The sequence below is a fragment of the Diceros bicornis genome, chromosome 39 (assembly GCF_020826845.1).
Source record: "Diceros bicornis minor isolate mBicDic1 chromosome 39, mDicBic1.mat.cur, whole genome shotgun sequence".
NCBI lineage: Eukaryota > Metazoa > Chordata > Mammalia > Perissodactyla > Rhinocerotidae > Diceros > Diceros bicornis.
Window position 1 is genome coordinate 17873821 of NC_080778.1, and position 19865 is coordinate 17893685.

Consider the following 19865-nt stretch of genomic DNA (forward strand, 5'->3'; position numbering starts at 1 on the left):
AAATGTCTGTTGTTTAAGCCACCCAGTCTGTGGTATCCTGTTATGGCAGCCCGAGCTGGCTAATACAATTACCATCAGCTTGTATTTTCAACAAGCAACCAGATTGCTGGGCCCTCCCTGAGAACAGTAAATAGGAATCATTAGGGATGGGAACCCAGAAGGGGCATTGGTAACTAAGCTCCCTGGGCAATTTTGGGCATTGTAAAGGTTGAGAACCATTGTTTGGGGGGCGGGGGGGCACGGGGTTCAAGGTTGCTGCCAGCCCCCAACCCTTCCCTCAATCTCCTCTATTCCATCACCCCAAAGAGGAAAAGCTTTATGGGGCCAACAATAAAATAGAGACCTCAAGCCCTAAAATAAGGCTCCCCAAAAGAGGAATAGAAGATTATAAATAGAACTCGTCAGGAATCAGGTTGGAGTCCAGGGCGAGGTACTTTGTAGGAAAAGCCACTTCAGTCTCTATATTTGGGCTCGTTCTGACAGGACAAGAGGGGCCCTTGAGGCCCGCGTGAGATCTGCCCAGTTCCATTGTAAGGAGACCAGATGAGGACTTGGGTCTGAAGCTAAAGGTAAAAGTAAGAAAGCATTTGTGCTGTGGACATTCCCCACCCCTCAGGGGCCAGTGCGGAGATGGCAGGTTGGGTGCTAGTGGGTTTGTACTTGGGATCCTGGCATCTCCTTCCTTACTTCAAAGCGTCAACGAAGACTGGTTTTCAACATCCTAACGGGTAAAAATGGAGTTGGACCATCAACCATTAAGCATACTTTCAACTCTGAAATTCAAAAGCCAATAGAAAATAAATATTTGCTATTGTTAAACTCTTTCTTAAACTCCTCATGAAAATCACCAGAGTAAAGATTCTACTCAGCCAGCCAAACTGAAAAAACTTGAAATGAATTTAGTTACAGTGTCAGGAATAATTACAGTATATAAGCAAATTCAAAGGCACCAAGTACGTTCAACTATGTAAAAATGCTACACAAAATCCTGCAAGTCTTCAAAAATCAAGGTATTAAACAATCATCAAACACTATTTGAAAAACAGCATGTTCTCAGAGGATGAAATCAGGCCACTAGGATTTTTAAATTTTATTTATTTATTTTTCCTCCAAAGCCCCAGTAGATAGCTGCATGACATAGTTGCACATCCTTCCAGTTGCTGCATGTGGGACGCGGCCTCAGCATGGCCAGAGAAGCAGCGGGTCGGTGCGCGCCCAGGATCCGAACCCGGGCCACCAGCAGCAGAGTGCACACACCCAACCGCCAAGCCACGGGGCGGGCCCAGGCCACTAGGATTTTTAAAGCGATTCTTACATATTGCCAGTGTGGAGAGCCATGGCTGTGCGAAGAATGTTACCAAACCTCCCAATTAAGGCAAAATTTAACAAAAAAGCAGAACATTTCCTAGATTTATTTTTTTATACTACAAGAAGTGCTCTTCAAGTAGAATAGAGCTTTTCTAATGGACAGAATGAAATTATATTTTAAGTATTGAGTCAAAATCTAAAAATCCGCAGTACATAATCTGTGTATTCTAACCTGCTTTCGTTTTGAATAAAATCATGGGAAAGAGGTGAGTAAGGAGAGAGGTAGGAAAGAACAGCATGGTTTGCTCCATTGTGAGACTGAAAACCTGGGTGTGGCTTCCCCTCCCTGGCAGCTTGGTTCTTCTCCAAGAACGCTGGCCATTTTCTCATCGGAAGGCCTGCCCAGAGAGAGGGAGAATGACGGAGATCAGAACACAGGCCTCGGTGAGGTCCTTTGATTTCTGCAGGTGCAAATGAGAGAGGTATTGCTGGGTTCCCAGGGCCATTCAGAGGTGCTCCATATACTGGATCCTTCGACAACCTCTGCGTTGTCCAGTTGTGTTTGCGAAGAAGCAAACGATGTCCATGTCTCATTTGTTGAAAGCTTAGTTGTTGTTGTTTTTTATTTTCCCCCAAAGCCCCAGTAGATAGTTGTATGTCATATTTGCACATCCTTCCAGTTGCTGCATGTGGGACGCGGCCCCAGCACGGCTGGAGAAGCGGTGTGTCGGTGCGCGCCCGGGATCCGAACCCTGGGCCGCCAGCAGGGGAGCGCGCGCACTTAACCACTAAGCCACGGGGCCGGCCCAAAAGCTTAGTTTTATATTTTAAAAGTATAACAGCTAAACTGGTGATGCCAAAGGGTGAATTATGGAGTGAGATACACCTAGTTTCAAATCTTGGACCTGTAACTTACCACGTGATCATGGATGTTAATTTCAGTCACCCTCAGTCTCTTTAAAATCAGGGACCATCTTAGTTTATAGGGTTACCATTTGATTTAAGTGATATGACACTTATAAAACATCCATGATGGTGCTTGGCACCTAACGGGCACCCAAAGTACTAGCTTCTTTTCCATTATAGATAGACAATTATCAAATGGCTAAAAAGAACCCAAAATACAGATAAGTCTAAATTTTTTTCTAGTTAGAACACGGAAGCCATCACAGGTCTTACCTGCATCCCCTTCGCCAGATTCGTAATGACAACCAATGCCTTCCTAAAGAATTATTGCTTTTTCTTTAAAAATTCAGTTTCTACGCCATCCTTAGACGCACCCCAAAGTGGAGCCTTCCTATGAATAAAAATTTTAACATGTTCAATTTATTATCTTATTTCTTTTTTTTTGTGAGGAAGATCAGCCCTGAGCTAACATCCATGCTGATCTTCCTCTTTTTTTTTTTGCTGAGGAAGATCGGCTCTGAGCTAACATCTATTGCCAATCCTCCTCCTCTTTTTTTTTCCCCCCAAAGCCCCAGTAGATAGTTGTATGTCACAGTTGCACATCCTTCTAGTTGCTGTATGTGGGACGTGGCCTCAGCACGGCCGGAGAAGCGGTGCGTCGGTGCGCGCCTGGGATCCGAACCCGGGCCGCCAGTAGTGGAGCGCGCGCACTTAACCGCTAAGCCACGGGGCCAGCCCCATATTATCTTATTTCTTTAGCAAGTGTTTAAGAGCACTTCTAATATAGTAAAGCTGTACAGGCTATAACTCCCATCCTCAAAGTTCAAAATTTTTTAGGGGGAGAGAGAGAGGTCTGCTAACACCTAGTGTGTGAGTTATTTCCTCCCGTGTGCCAGCTGCTGTTCTACATGCCTTAGATCATTCCTCACAACCTCCTTAGGACATAGGTGCTATTATCTCGATTTTAGGGATGAAGAACTCAATGAAATCCAGTGGGTTGCTTGGGTGTACAATGCTACTAAGTGGAGGCACCAGGATTTGAACCCCGGGCAGTCAGATTTCAGTGAGTAACCCTCTTACTCACTAGGCAATACTGCCAGATATGTAAACTTACATCACAGATTTGTAGAATTAGAGAGCGTGGGATGTGCGCCTTGGAGTTCAGAGAGGGGGCCTGAGAAATAGTTTACTATTAATCTTCCATTTTATAGAAGAAGAAACTGAAGCCTGGAAAGAGGATCCCCCAAGGTAAGCCAACCCCGTGGTTCTCAAACTTTACCTGACATCAGAACGACTTGGAAGGTTTGCTAATAAACACAGACGGCGAGTCGCATCCCCAGAGTCTCTGATTCTGTGGGTCTGAGGTGGGGCCTGAGAATTTCTAACAAGTCTCCAGATGGTGTTGACGCTGCTGGTCTTGGGAACCATTTTCAGAATCAATGACCTAGTTTGTCAGTGGCTGAGCCAGAATGAAGCTTCCGCTTTCTTCACTTTGCATCTTCCCAATAAATGGTGGATAGCAGCAACTCTACAATAGCGAGAGTCTGAGGTTGGCCAGCCTGCTAGAGCAGCCCTGAGCACAGGCCTGGAATGCTCTCCTCTCCCCAGTTTAGCTGAGATATCTAAAAGCTTCTGTGTGGCACATTACCACCATGATTCACTACAGTGTTGGTACTTCATTATGATCCTCTCTACCTACGCCAGCAGATCACCAGCCTGAAACAGTACAAACCCGCTTACGGCCAACAGTAAAGATTATTCTCACTCTGAGCTATTTACCAAAACTTACGACCTAAAATTTGGCTCTTTCAAGGCGAAACATCGCAGGAGTTAGCAAAAACAGCAGGGGTCACGGACAACTGCCAATATTTATTCTCAGAAGAGGACGATTAGACAATTTCAAAGTTTTCTTTTGTTTACATTATAATTCAAAAGGAAATTTTTTTGTTTATTTGTTTAGCTAAGAGGATCCACCGCCTTTCATTCAGATCCCTAGTAGAGAGAACTATTTTGAAAGTAGGGACATTATTTAACCACTCTTCCAACTTGCCACATTTAAAATCGCTTCGTTTTCGTGCTGTCACCGGGTGTTCTAAGCTTAAGCGATTTAACGAGTGTAAGGCATGACTGAGCCTGGCACATACTAACTGCTCACAGAATGTCAGGAACTCTCAACATTATTGCTCCTATTATTTAAGAAAGCCCAGGGTTGGCCTCTTTGTATGGGCAAGCTGGTAAGCAAGACCTGAGTGAGCAGACAGACCTCATAATGGAAACTCTCTCTTCCCCATTAGCAAGGTGATTTAGAGACAATGACACTCAGGAAGCAATTATGGAGCACCGATATTCACAAGGCAATTATCTGTTACCTGGGAAACCTCACCAGGACTTAATATTTGGTAGTTACTTAACATTGAACCAAAGCATCTTTTCTGAATACCTGCTAGGCACTGGAGACCTCAGGTAAGGGTTCTAGAGGACAGTTAACATTTAAAAAACTTTTTATTTTGAAATAAATATAAATCCATAAGAAGTTGCAAAAAGAAAAAAACAAAGTACAAGGAGGTCTCCTGTATCCTTCACGCAGTTTCCCGGGAGTGGTAACATCTTACATTAACTGTAGTAAAGTAATAAACCAGGATATTGACATCAGTCCAGCCCACGGAGTATATTTAAATTTCACCGGTTTTAAGGACGGTTACATCTTGGTTGTGAAGGGCACAGAAACAAAGAGAAGAAATAAAAAGGAGATGTAAAGGCGATGAACACAATCACCAATGTCATATCATATGATGTCCCTTTGAAATCTGCCTTTGTACTAGCCATGAGAAAAAGATGTTAAGCACATAAATTGTATAAATAATACTCTCCCTGAAAAAAGGGCTTAAAAGAATTTTTTTCAGAGACTGAGCTTAACCATTATAATCAAATTAACCTGTTTTCCAAATCTTCTGTAGATAGGAAGGCTTATTAGTGAAGTCAGCCTCTAAAAGAGGTGAACCCTAGAACAAGTGAGAGGTGAACCCAAGATTTGATATACACAGATCCTAACTCCGCCCAAACACACACACAACCTACACAATTGTGAAAGAATAAACAAGGAGCTTTAGAACTTTCTATATTGCCCAGCCTGGAGGGGCACGTAGGCGGTAACTGGACTTTGTTACATTTCCCCCACTAATCTTTAGAAGCCCCCATTCCTGTATTCGCTATAAATTAGTCTTATCAATTCCTTAAAGGTTCCCTTGAGCATACAGTTTTCTTATATATATACGTGGAAATATTAAAACTGAATATTTCGATTAGCTGGAATAGGTAAGGTTTTACTCTGTATCTCACTTTCATAATACATAATCATGTTAGGGACTCAAATCATTAATATGGCAACAACTTCCTTGACTAACAACTATCTGTTGAAATTGATATAACACAAGATAGTTCACAATTGACTTCCTGGTTTCATGTATTTGCCAATATTTGGCCTTTAGCTGTAACATTAAAAAAAAAAAAAAAAAAAAGGAATCAGCCCATCAGTAGAACAAAACGTGTTCAAAAGCTCCTAAGAAACAGGTTCTCCAGGTCTATCAGAAAGGACTAGAACTACTTTCCTAGGCAGGTAATGACATAGTGACATTTCTGGCTCTTCACCGTTAAGACATCTGCTCTGGTATTAGGAAAGAAAACACAGCCTTTTCCCCTTGCCCGGTGGGGAGCTGTCTGTGTCAATCACCCCCCAGCAAGGCCAGCCAGAGTAAACAGATGTTTTAATAGGTGGAGAAGCCAAACTCCCCCCCAGTTGTACACAAAGAGCTGGGGACCCCCACTGGGGTCATCTGAATTCTGAATGACCAAGCAGAACTTTCGCAAAGGCTCCCCGCTCCTCCCAGGGCCAGCCCTAGGCGAGATTCTGAAACAGGAGAAGCTTGTCCTGGACCACACTGGTACCGCCTCCCCAATCCCTAGACACCCAGACTTACTTCCCAGTTGAGTGTCCTGAAATCTCCCCATTCCCTCGCCATGCCCACCCAGGGACTCCCTCCTTTAAAGGCTGGTAGCTCACCACCCCACAGCGATTCTGAGGACACTGAGAGAACGAGCAAATAACGTGCCCAAGGCACACAGCCAGAGAGCTGTGAGCCAGACTCCAAGTTCAGTGCTCTCTCCACTGCCTACAGCAGGTCAAATTGGTCTGCAGGTCTAAGTAGTGGAAAATTCACTATTTTATCCATTTTTTTAAGCTCAAGAATTTACAAATTGCTTGTAACGGTCCTTCCTCTTTCAGAATCAAATGATCACACAAACATCCTATTTCAGCTCCTGGAGAAATTTTAAAATGCTTAAAAATATTCGTATATTTAAAAGTACTTCTGATAATAACATGGTTTCCAATCAATCTTTGGCAAAATCTAGCACAGTGTGTATATATCTATATCTATATCTATATATGTGTATGTGTGTATATATATACACGTGTGTGTATGTGTGTGTGTGTGTGTGTATACAGATGTGTGTACGTGGGGTGTGTGTGTATGCGTGTATATTTATACACACACACACACAAACACATATATATATAAAATTAAAAACCACCAATATACTCAAAACCAAGGAATTTTTCATTGGCCATAGCATAATTTTTGCATATGTTTTTGTAATTCAAAAGTAATTTTATTCTCTGAAATACAACAAATCTTTCTATTTAATAGATAATGTGTAAAGAGACAACCACTTCTGTAACAGCTTTCAAATTTGATTTCTAAAACCACCCCAACACCACCAGTGGACTCAGTCTCATGCACACAAAGAAAGGATACTTTTAAAGGATACTTACCTTGAGACTCTCTTCCTCTGCACAGATGATTTCTTAGATCTCTGGACTTAAAAAGTGCTTGTAAAATTACACTCATGAATCAGTTATTCATCTTTCAAATTCTGGTTGGCTTAAGATTCCTTTCGTGCATCTTGCATAGAGATGCAGTTGTTTAGAAACACACCCACGGAGTGAGATCAATGGGGTTGAAGAAAAACAGACCATTGGAACAAGCATTAATGCATCCCCCAGGAAGGGAGACATGTATGTGCATTTGTGTGTGTGTGTGTAACTAGATATTCAAAGTGTTTGGTGCAAGATTAACAAGTGTCTAAATGTCATCCTCTGATTTCAAATTAAAAACTGCAGATTTTATTCCAGAGCTGGCAGCCTGCCATCACTGCAGGCCTTGAAGTGGCTTGGGGCTTTGGGGAGAGGGGAAAAAGACTTCCCTCCCAGAGCACTCCGTTTCTCCTGCCAGCAGCATTACTGATGGTCTCTCGGTTTTAGTATGAATTCCACTGCCAGACTTCCTAGACTTTCAACTTCAACTATCCAAGAAATGATTTAAAGGATATATAGACTTTTGAAATATTTACCGAGGGAAGACATTCTAGAATATTCTCTGTGATCTGACTTCTTCCTCATCACAATCTTGATATATAGCCAGGGCTTTTGACACTATTTTTAGGCTGATAACCAGCTTTCTGTACACTGTGCATAACTTCCATAAAGAGTGCCTCAAGTTCACTGGACTGGTTGTGAAAGTGGTCAAGAAAACGATAAATTAACATTTTTTAAGGTGAAGATTCTAAATTTGAGTTGTTATTTTAATGCTTCTGCCTCCCCCTTTCTTCTTGACTACTGTGACTTAATTTCGTACACTTGGTCACTTGACAGATATTTTCACACAAAATCCCCCTCCATTCAAGGAGGGCACATTTTGTTTTAAGAAAACGTCGATGACCAGATATAGTTTATCATAGAGACTTTAGGGTTAGACCTCTGCAAAATGACAATAATGAACATTTGAGCACGCATGTTTGTTAGGCACTGTCTCATTCAGTCCTCATACGAGTTCGATTATCCCCATTTGAAAGATGGGCAATTTGAGGCCTAGGTAAGCCATGTAACAAGTCCGAAGTAACACAACTGGTAAGCACAAGAGCCAGGATTCTATCCAGAACTGCTTACTCTGCTGCTTGTGTTCTTAAACACTGCCCTGTACTTTAAAATTTCAAGGAAAGAAGAATCAGCAGTTTTCTCTATAAGGAAGAAATACTTTCTGCAGTCCAGGATCCTAGTCCTTAGAAGAGATATATTTCTAGTGAATTCATAACATTTTCTTCACTCTTATCTCAAACTAAGCCCACTAAAGGCAACTAAGCATCTAAAACCCAAGGACAATGTGCTGTATTGGCAGCTTTTAAGAAGTTTTTCAAAATTATCAAATATGAAAAATTACACTTGCAAAAACACCAAGCTAAACTCAAGTTCTGGAAGCATAAAGCATTGAGCAACCTCTTTGTAAAGAAAATGGAAACAGGGTCGATTTCCAAGTAGGACAAATACTGTTCTTTGGAATGGAAACTTGTTGCTGAATCTCACCATGGAGTGAAAGGCTTACAAACTTGAAAAAATAAGGTTTACATGGAAACAAAAACACAACAGGAACTCCAATATGGAGACCAACAGATGCTACGTGTCTTCCCAATTCTCTTAAAAGCCACTGTTGGCTATTAAAATGTCAATGTAGGAATAATAAAATACCAATAATCCTAGTACTCCAGGGGAAATGCTTATGCTGAAGTTTTTAAACTTTGGTTTTGTAAAAATTTACTAGCATAGAAGATTGATGGAAGTGATGACCTTTAAGGATAAGACAGCTTCAGTTACTAGGAGTTGACTAGAACACATCTAAAAGATGGGAACCACTCAGTCATGAGGATAACCTAGTAATAACTAGTAATGATAGCTAACATTTATTGAGTCCTTACTGTGTGCCAGGTACCATTTATAAACTTTTAAAAAAAAAATTAACTCATTTAATTCTCATAACAACCCTACAAGGTAGGTATTACTACCATCTCTATTTTGCATTTGAGAAAAACGAGGCACTGAGAGATTAAGTAACTTTCAGAGTTACACAACTAGTAAGTGGTGAGACTGGTATTTGAACCAGTCGAACTCTGGGACTGAAACTCTATCCCCGCTTTTACAATAACTCCCTGCAGCAGAGCCCTGCATGCAAAGATGGGGACTGTCCCGCATAACTGAACTCATGGTGGACAGAAAACAGGAATTTCTGCCGTGTTCCTTCAACAAAGGTTCTTATAAGCAAGATTTGTGATGCCTCCCTCCGAATGGTTCACAGTTCAGTTAAAGATTAAAGCCCCAGGTTAACAATCCATCAGCAGCATGTAGACAGATGAAGATGCGGGAAGCAATAACTACATACAAAGTGGTACCAATTTGATGGGGAATGACTTCTAAACTCTTGTGTGACGTGGCCTCCATTTTCTTGAGGTGTTATTTGCAGGTTTTACCATTTACCCTGCCTGTTAAGCTAGTCACAAGCTCCCTGAAATCTTGACCTGGGTCACTCATGCCTCTGTACCCCCCTCATGGCTTTGTGCAAAGGAGAAGCTACATAGATATTGTACCCTGACTTTCACGTGCTGTGGATGCCTTCCCGCAGTGGCTGAGCACCGAGCTGGCACTTCGTAGAAGTGATGTGGGAAGATGTGAGGAGAGGTGGGGTGAGAAGGCAGCCAACTGTTAGAGAACAAAGCCATGGCGGCTGTGAAGAGACGGAACTCATAGTGGTTGGCCTGAACCAAGGAACTGTGCTGGAGTGTGACCAGACAGAGCAGTTACTGATGCGGGACCTCACAGCCTATCCCAGGGAATTCAGAGATTATTCCGTAGGCAATCTGGATCATTAGCTGATGACGCAGGGGAGGAAGGAATCTGCCAAGAGCTTTGTTTGCTGACACGAGAGCTTCCAAGGCCCAGAGTTAGAATGATCAGAGAGAGAGAAGCCAAAAGTCGAGAAGCAATTTCCCAAGAAGGGAGGAGACAGCACTTAAAGTCACATATTTTGTTTATTTATTTTTAATATGCTGATGATAGGCTGCCAGTCTACAAATACATACATCCTTACACTGTTCTGACAAAGCAGGTAGAAACAGAAAGACTTATAGAGAGACAGTGAACCACAAGAATCCACCTCTGTTCCTTAGTCCAGTGAGCTTCAGGAAGCTTCTACAAGTTCCCACCACTCCTTTTTTGTGTGTGTGTGAGGAAGATTAGCCCTGAGCTAACATCTGTTGCCAATCCTCATCTTTTTGCTGAGGAAGATTGGCCCTGGGCTAACATCTGTGCCCATCTTCCTCTACTTTATAAGTGAGACACCCGCCACAGCGTGGCTTGATAAGCAGTGCGTAGGTCCGTGCCTGGATCCGAACCTGCGAACCCCGGGTCGCTGAAGCGGAGCGTGTGAACTTAATCACTATGCCAGTGGGCCGGCCCCTCCACCACTCCTTTTTCAGCAGGGCCAGTCTCATGACCTGAGCACAGAGGGAGGAAGAATAATCAAGCAGAGAAGGCCCTGTGCAACAAGCACAGCGATCAGTAGCAGGAGGTTAGAGTTGACAATGCCTAGGATAGAATCTGGCTGGAAAAATCATTTTTACTTGTGTGAACCTGGGTAAGTTTTTGAATTGCTTTGGGTCTCAGTTGCTTCATGTGTAAAATGGGGACAATTTAGCACTTGCTGCCGATTGCTGAGAGGATTAAATGAGATAAAGCATATAGAGCATTTAGCCCAGTGTCCTGGTAGGTACATAGATAGACTTTCTGACTTGTGTTTTCTTAGATTCTGTATTCGTCTATTGGGCATCCATTAATTATAGGACCAAACTAACAGCCAAAGTTGTTTACATCTCCCCTGTGATCCAGAGCCCATAGTCTGAATCACCTCCTTATCTAACTCTCATGAAACAAACCAATATTTTCCTTGCCCTACTCAGCCTAGGGCTAGGTACCAGGCAGCCCCATGCCCCAAGGCCTGTTGGAATTATTTAAACTAGCCAATCCTAAGCTGTTGACCCTGGACCCTGCCCTGCCTTGCATCAGCAACCCCACAGAAACCCCAATAACGGTTCCGCCTAGGCTTTCCTCTTGCTCCTTCCTGCCTCCTTGATCAACACTGGTGCTTCCCCATGTGGCCCTGCGTGGCATGCCATGCCCCTCCTCTTAGGAAATGTAAGTAATAAAAATATTTCAGTGGCATTAGTCTCTCCATATTGTTACTCAGTCACCTCTATAAATTAAAATCCCACGAGTACAATCGTTGACATAACAGAGCTCAATAAACAACAGACATAATAACTTTTAAATAGGTCATAAAATAGAGTCAGTTAAGGTTATGTCTCTTCTATCCATCCTTTCTCTCTATCTTTACTGTCACTTTCATAGTTTTGGCCTGAATCATTGCAATAATCTCCTTAATATATCTTGCTAAATTCATCTCTGGTCTCCTCAAACCATCTCTTTACATAGCTATCTTCTAAAACTCAGGATGTAGGTGCCCCTCTGCCAGGAAAGCTTGATATAGTTCTCTATGGTCTACAGATCAAGTCCCAGCTCCTTGTCTTGGCTCTCAGGTCTTCTAGGTTCTGGCCCAGAACTGCAGCCATATTGGACAACTCAACATTCCCCAAAAGCAAAACGCCATTTGCTTTTCATATCTCTGTGCCTTTGTTCATACTAGTGCCTGCCCTCGGGATGCTCTTCCCACTGTTCTCTAAATACAGAAATCACCAAGGCACTTTGGGCCTTTAAATTTGCTTATATACTATAATTGCCCCTGACAGTATATAACTAAATTAATTTCAAGTCTTCAGTTTGACTTAGTAGAAGTTAAAAAAGATGGAAAAGTGTAACAAGTTAAAAAAGATGGAAAGTGTAACAAGAGCCAATATTTACTTTCTATTAGCCCTAATTTCAGAGTTGAAAGTATCCTCAATAGCTTGGAAGGCCCAATTCAAGTTCTACTTACTTGAGAAACTCTATACTGGCTCTTAAAATTAATCATTTCTTCCTACGATATCCATTTAACACTTATTTAATTCTACCTACTCTATTCTACCTGTATTTATTGTATTTCTTTACATTTGTTTTCTCTAGATCACAGACACTTTTTCATGTCAAGAATAAGCCTTAGATAGATCTTAAAAGCTGTCATCACAGGGCTGGCCCCACGGCGCAGGGGTTAAGTTTGGCACGTTCCACTTCAGCGGCCCGTGTTCATGGGTTCGGATCCCAGGCACGGACCTACACCACTCGTCAGCCATGCTGTGGCAGAAACTCACATACAAAGTAGAGGAAGACTGGCACAGATATTAGCTCAGGGCTAATCTTCTTCAGGAAAAAAAAAAAGTTGTCATCACAAAGAAAAAAAAATTCTATAGTTATATATGATAACGAACGTTAACTAGACTTATTGTGGTGATCATTTTGCAATATACACAAATATCAAATCATTATGTTGTACACCTGAAACTAATGTAATGTTGTATGTCACTTATACCTCAATAAAAATAATGGATAAGCCTTTGCAACTCTTTTATCATTCCAGCATGCCCATTAGTCTTACACATGGCAGCTTCTCAGTGAATATTTACTGAATCATGAGCCCTATGATCATTCTAATTAAAATAAGGGGCTTTTATCAAAGGGTAATTACATGTTTAATTATGGAGAAATATGGGAAAAGGGTTATAAAGGTCATCTAAACTACGTAAAATTAGTATAGGTCAGAGTATAAGAGCCCATTAAATTCCACCAGAAAACAGTGACTGAGATGGTAAATTATTTTAAAGCATTATTGTCATATTTAGTCATTACCATTAACTATAAAATGGGATTAATATTAATTTTGGTTTACAAAGATAAAATACTTTTAGTTTATAAACAAACCATACACCAAGCTATGACATGCAATTTCTCAGTGTTCATTTCACCCAGGCCTGAAGACGCTAGGCCTTATATGGGGTGAGGTTAAAAATTCCAGTTGGGATCTAGAGAAGCCTAAAGCAGGCTACTTCAAACTTCTCCCAGTCCTCAAGAAGGAAATGGGCCATGTCTTGGCTGGACAGGAACCCAGATCCACCCTGGTCCCTGTTCCTTCAAGTCTAGGCTGGAACTGAATAAGGAAATCAGGTTTGAGTAGAACTCAGTCACATTCTCTTTAATGGCGACCTGAAACTTGTCTCAGGGCCTTAACAAATATGTGGTGGTTGGCTGACCTCATCAGCTGACTTTTCTCCCAGCATAACTATTGAAAAAGAAAGTTGGCTGAGATTTACAGGCACCTCTTCTCGCTTGGTGGGTGGTTCGGCTTGGGAAGGAATGAGAACCATTCCATTGATACAAGGAGAAGCTGCTCCCCAGCAGACATAATGAAGGAAATGGTGGTTTAGAAAGAATCTGAAAAATTACTCAAAGATGATTACAGGCTGTCACTGGGAAATGAGGAAGGAAGGGCTTTCTTTTCGACTACAGGGTGTACAGCTCTACAGTCAGAAATTATTATTTTATATTTAGGCCAATGGTAGACTGTAGGCCTTTGAAATGGAAAAAGCAATAATAACTTAAGTACCTGGTGTGACTTACAAAGCATCAAGATAGATTACACAGGCTATATATGACAACCAGGCTGATTGCTTTATAACATCTCGCATTTCATGTTTCTGAAGTCACTGCTATCAAATAGTCATGGAGGGTCCTCTACGTAGGACACTGGGCATGGTGGACTTAGAGAGTATCAAGCCACGGAGCTAAAACTGGACTCATCATTTAGATAAGGAAGAAGGACCACAGGGAAAGTGAACGATACACGCTGCATATGCTAAGGTGCAAATCAGCGACACAACCAAGTCTTTTGTCTGTTCACAGGAGTGTCATCAAAGGAGAACAGAATTTCTGAAATAGCACATGCACAAAAATGAACATGATTCCACTCCACAAAGCAAATAACTTCATTGCAATTTAAAATTGGCAAACGTTTGGGGCCGGCCCGGTGGCGTAGTGGTTGAGTTCATGCGCTCCGCCTTGGTGGCCCGGGGTTCCCAGGTTCGAATCCCGGGTGCGGACCAATGCACCGCTTATCAAGCCACACTGTGGCAGCATCCCACACACAAAATAGAGGAAGACAGGCACAGATATGAGCTCAGGGCCAATCTTCCTCAGCAAAAAGAGGAGGATTGGCAACAGATGTTAGCTAAGGGCCAGTTTTCCTCACCAAAAAAAAAAAAATTGCAAATATTTGTTCTTGATTAGATTTTGAGAAAGTGGGTGGGGTGATGATCTATAGCAAAGATATCCTTTGATGATTTTCAAGTCCTAATCAAGGGCTTCGTTTTGCATTCTTCATCCTTTCTCTTATGTCACTACTTTTAAAATAGTCATAGCACAAGAAGAGCCTATTTTGGTGTGCTGAATGATGGCCTGCCCATATACAAATATGTGCATCCTTACTTTATTTGGACAGAACTGGCAGAAACACAGTTACACTTTGTATTTAAGGATGAAAACTGTGTATTACCCCAATCCACCTTTGCTTTCGGTTTCCTTACTCCAGTGAGGTGTAAAAGGCCTTCTCCAAGTTGTAGCAGCTTCTGTTGCAGTTTGATTGCTCCCAGTTCCTGAGCCCAGCCCTGAGAAAGAATAACCAGGTAGACAGGGCTGCGAGCAGATATGAGTTGAAAAGACTTGTCTCAAGTCACACTGCTTAGCAGCTAGAACACTTCGATTACCCTCAATAAACAACATCACCAAATATTCACTCAAGGCAGATTTGACATGCCACAGTGAAATATTTATGTTATATAACACATCTACTCTTGATATTTAGTGATTCTGTGGAGTGTGAAACAATTGCAACTATAAATTTTTCATGCCAAAAGAAAATATCTTTGCTCCAGAGAATAGAGAACTCAAGCATAAAGACCATCTTCTTTTTTATTTAAAATCTCTTTCCTAGTACCTAAAAGTAAAACCTTAAAAACCATTCATCTGTCCATCTCAAGGTAAATTTGCTGAATAATCACTCAAGGCCAGGACCTGGGCTAGGCATTAGGGATAAAAAGATTCTTAAAAAGATTAACCTACGGCCCCTGCCTTTAAAGAACTAACTGAAAAGAAATACTTTCTTAAGAGTCTCTTCATACTTTAAATAACTTAAATATAAAAATACAGGTAGACTGAAAAATACCCAAAGATACCTTCATGACCAGATTAGAAATTAAGCTATATTTAAGGGAGGGAGAATAAAATAGAAGAGAATTAAAACATACTATCCTTCAGCCATAAGAAGGAATGAGGTTCTGATACATGCTATGGAGGAATCTTGAAAACATTATGTTAAATAAAATAAGCCAGACACAAAAAGACAAATATTGTATGATTCTACTTATATGAAATATCCAGAATAGGCAAATTCATAGAGACAGAAAGTAGATTAGTAGTTACTAAAGGCAAGGGCAGTGGCGAATGGGAGTTACTGCTTAATGGTTACAGAATTTCTGCTTGGGGTAATGAAGAAGTTTTGGAAATAGTCATGGTTGCACAAAATTGTGAGTGTCATTAATGCCACTGAACTGTACACGTAAAAATGGTTAAAATGGCAAATTTTATGTTATATATATTTTACAACTTAAAAAATGAATAATGTAATATACCAGAAACCACTGAATTGTACCCTTTATATGGGTGAATCATATAGCATGTGAATTATATCTCAATAAAACTGTTAAAAAAAGACTATCCCTGGGCCGGCCTCGTGGCTTAGTGGTTAAGTGAGCTTGCTCCGCTATTGGCGGCTGGGGTTCGGATCCCGGGCACGCACCGACATACTGCTTCTCCGGCCATGCTGAGGCCGCGTCCCACATACAGCAACTAGAAGGATGTGCAACTATGACATACAACTATCTACTGGGGCTTTGGGGGGAAAAAACAAAATAAAAAATAAATAAAAGTCAATTGACCACAAAAAAATAAGACCATCCCTTACATGTTAGCATATTACCTTGTCATCTTGTAAAGCTCTGAATATTGTTAAATAAATTTACCAGGAGCAGAACTAGGTGATCAGTATTTGAAAACTATGATTCATACTTCTGACCCAATGCCTAGGTTTTACAAATAATCACTAATCCTTTTGGCAGTTTAGAACACAGGAGAGCCTTCTATCTTCTGCATACTTGGTTATGCAACTAATTTACTATCTTGCAATAAATGCCTCTCAGACCATTTTCAAAATAATCTCTTGGCTTGATTCTCCTTGAGTACAGTCAGCCTGAAAAGTATGGTTGGAAACTACTGTCAGAACAAAACAAACTACAACATTTAGTTTTTATACCTCTCAGCTGTAGGTTAACTACAGATCAGAGCATCCCAGTATCTAGAAAAACCGGTGGCACATATCGGCTTTTGATACATGTTTGTTGATATGAGAGAACAGTTGCATTTACTGCTTAGGAAACTGTCAAGACTCTGGGTCAGATAACAGCACTTTGAGGAGCAACAGACCAGCTCAGAAAGCCCCTGGGAGTTGATTTCTGGGCTTATACTTGCTTCCTCTGCTGGCTCTCTGCTTCTCCCATAGGTCAGTCATCAGCAAGACCAAAGCGTTCCCTTCTAAACAAGCATCATAAAGGAGCCCTAGGTCTAGAGAGAACAGAATGAGGCCATCAGGTATTTTTAAAAGTATTTCATTTCAATGAAAATTTGTTTCAGAAAAGGCCACAATAACCTTTTGAACTAAGTGAACAGGAGAGCTACATTTTAGTCATTAGTTCTACTGTTGCCTCAAAACAATAGTAACAAAACAGAAAATAAAAATAATTGATGGGGACACCCAAAATCTAACTACTTTTACCATTTCGCATATCAGAGGTAACAAAGTAATATGATTTAGACTAGAATTTGCCAAAAGCCAGTAAACCTTTTCTATCCCACTAGTCAAATACAAATAACACAGAACAAGGATTACATCTTAAAAGCAGCTTTTGAAGGAAAAAAAGGTGGGAATAATGATCTTTTACTGTGTGGCTATTGAAGGTACCTATATCAGACGGGGCAAGGAGAAAATAAACCTCCCACAAGTGAGTTAGCCATAATTTATAATAACCTGAGGAAAAAAAAAAGACTCTAGATTTGACAATTCTATTTGAAGGAGGGGAAAAGCTTGTAAGCTCATTATCACCTTCCTGAACCCTTTCAAAAAAAATTATACAGTCATAGCAAAGTGTCACAAACATACCCCGAATCCGAATTCTATCTTGGCTCTGTGGAATAAGAAGCTTGGATTTGGCCCTTCGAGGAGAGCTTCGATTCCTCCATCCTCTAGCCAGAGCCCCCACCATGGTTGTTGACAGCATGCTCCCCAGGCAGCCGTGGCCCTGCTGGGCGACGGGGAGGGGGCAGACGGCCCTGTCAGGCTGCCACGGTCAGAAGAAACATGTCCACCTGGGAAGAGGTGCTACACCCAAGGCAGACAGGTCCGGGCAGGTCCACCCACCTTCGTTCTCCACCCACATTCTCATCCTTGTGTTGTTAGCCCTCCCTCAGGAGGCCCTGCGAAAGTCTGAGAGATGAGACAAGAAAAAGCAGACAGCAGCAGAAATAAAAATGAGGCTATGAACAGAGTCAATCAATAGAAGAGGATGGTCAATATTACAGACGTGCCAATCTCCATCAGAGAAGAGCTTTTTTTTTTCGATTCTTCATTTTTCACTTAAAGAAGTCTAATTTTTCAACATTTCAAAATGACTGCATGTATGGGGGTGGGCTGGGGCATGTACCTATGTACCTAGTTCTCTTTTCCCAGCCTATTTTATCTCCTAAATTGGAACAGCTTTTGGGCCATTGTTTTTCCAAAGAGAACCATTCTTCTAGACAAACAGAATTTTGTTTACAATATATGAAAAGTATTTCCAATGTTCTGAGTGTTCACAAAATTCAGCTTTTGTGGATACGGAAAGTTTGTTAAGGGATTTAGTAAAAATTCACAATCATGTAAACTCTCAAAGGCTTTAAAAAATGAATCGAATCCAGTGGCCTAATTCTTTTCTCCCTCCTGGTGAGCTAGCTGGAGTTGCCTCACACTGAGTAGGTGGGACTCGAGCTTCACTCATGTAGTACGTTGCTCACACATGCCCCCTAATGGTCAGATGCCAGGTGCACATTGGTTAGAGACCAGTGATTGCATTAAAGCCATGGGAGGGGCAAGTGGTCAAAAGTTCTAGAATCCCTTGGGTATCTCTATGCTATACTCATTCAGCCTGGATAGTATTAATATTGAATTAACTGTAGGCAGCCTGAGAGGTTTTGATATTATTTACTGTCCTTATGACATTTATGGATTACACAGACGGAATGATCCATACCTGATGTCACTCTTTCTCCCTTCCCTAGTTATACCTTATGTAATAAGACTGAGGTTGTGTTTGCAGGAGGCAGGCAAATTCCCCAAATCTCTCCATATTCATCACAAGTTTTTTTTTTTTAAAGCCTACAGTTTACTAAAAAGTAGTAGTGTTTCAAGGATATACCCTTTACATATTCATTTAGTTGAAATTTGCCTCATTTGCTCATTATTTTGTCATTTCCAAAATTTAGAAGAACTTTAGGATCATAGCAGATGGAAGGAAAGTAAAAAAGGAAGGATGGGAATTTGAAATGGTGTGAGAGCAGGAAGCTGCTGGCTCTACTCCCTCCACACCCCAACTCGGGGGGGGGTGGTTCAGACACGCATCTGAGGTGCAGTGTGCGATCGTGGGGGACAGTATTTGATGAGAGGTGCAAGCCCCACTCCTCCCTGCAGTGCACCTCTCCTCCTTCACGGGAGTGGAGGCGCCCTTTGCCATGGGCGGCTCCTTCTACCACAGAGGGCTGAGCGGGGCTCTGATGGGGTTCACCGGAGAGCTGCTCAGCGACAATGCTATCTGCCCTTAGGAAAAGGGCAAAGAGGCCTTCAACAGTCTCTCAGTTTCTGTGACCTCCAGAATCACAAAGACAGGCTGAACCTGCCTTCTGCTGGGGACCCTCCCTGTGGGAGTGGGGAGGCGTCTGGGGAAGAACAGTAGGGGAGCCAGGTACTCAAGCCTGGGGTCTGGTCTCTGCCGGGAGGCGAGGGATTAAGCAGGGATCTTGAGGATGGTCCAGGGTCACTTGTCAGGGACAGAATCAGGAGGTGGGAACAGGGCATGTGCAATTACTTTGAATCATCTCTCTTAGAGACTCTGTGTCCAGTTGCAGGAAGTTGAATGGACTGGGGACGAGGCTTGACAGGGATTCCAGGAGAGGCTCTATCAGGACAAGCAGAATCCTTGGGGTGAGGTGGCAGAGATGACACAGCGATGCTGAAAGCAAAAGATTAGCCATGAAGAGTGTAAGAATGGCTACCACACTCCAAACGGAGCTCTCCTTGGAGGGCTTGATCATTACTGCTGCCACATATCTGAGATCCCTAGAGCCAACAGACACCCGTCCCCAGAAGTCCAAGGCGGAGACACCGGACTTGTGGCCAGAGCCATTTCTGAAGCACAGCGAACTGCCCAAATTCAGACAGAGAACCCTGCACAGCTGCTGTTACCAGCCACCAGAGGTGACACGGAAATATGTGAGAAAGTAGGTAAATGGATACTTCAATTGATACTTCAAAGAAAATTCCCCAAACCCCACACCTTTGTGTTCTCGTGGTTCTCTCGGCACACAACCCCAGGGCTTCTCACACTCTACTGCTTACTTACGCCTGTCCCACTCAACCAGCCAC

The 19865-nt window shown here is 42.0% G+C and overlaps 1 protein-coding gene across 3 annotated transcripts in view; it reads right to left on the reverse strand.

Moving 5' to 3' along the window:
* Window positions 1-19865, reverse strand: part of PLEKHG1 (pleckstrin homology and RhoGEF domain containing G1) — a 229177-nt gene that overhangs the window by 116573 nt on the left and 92739 nt on the right. The window contains exon 1 of one of the 3 annotated variants that reach the window (XM_058534146.1): window positions 17352-17560. The exons of 1 other annotated variant lie outside the window; for it this stretch is intronic. In XM_058534146.1, the coding sequence (XP_058390129.1) occupies window positions 17352-17469 (118 nt within the window). In that variant the 5' untranslated portion in view covers window positions 17470-17560. Of the gene's footprint in view, window positions 1-14633; window positions 14770-17351; window positions 17561-19865 lie in introns of those variants that run through there. One more of the 3 variants, XM_058534150.1, reaches the window with a different exon arrangement.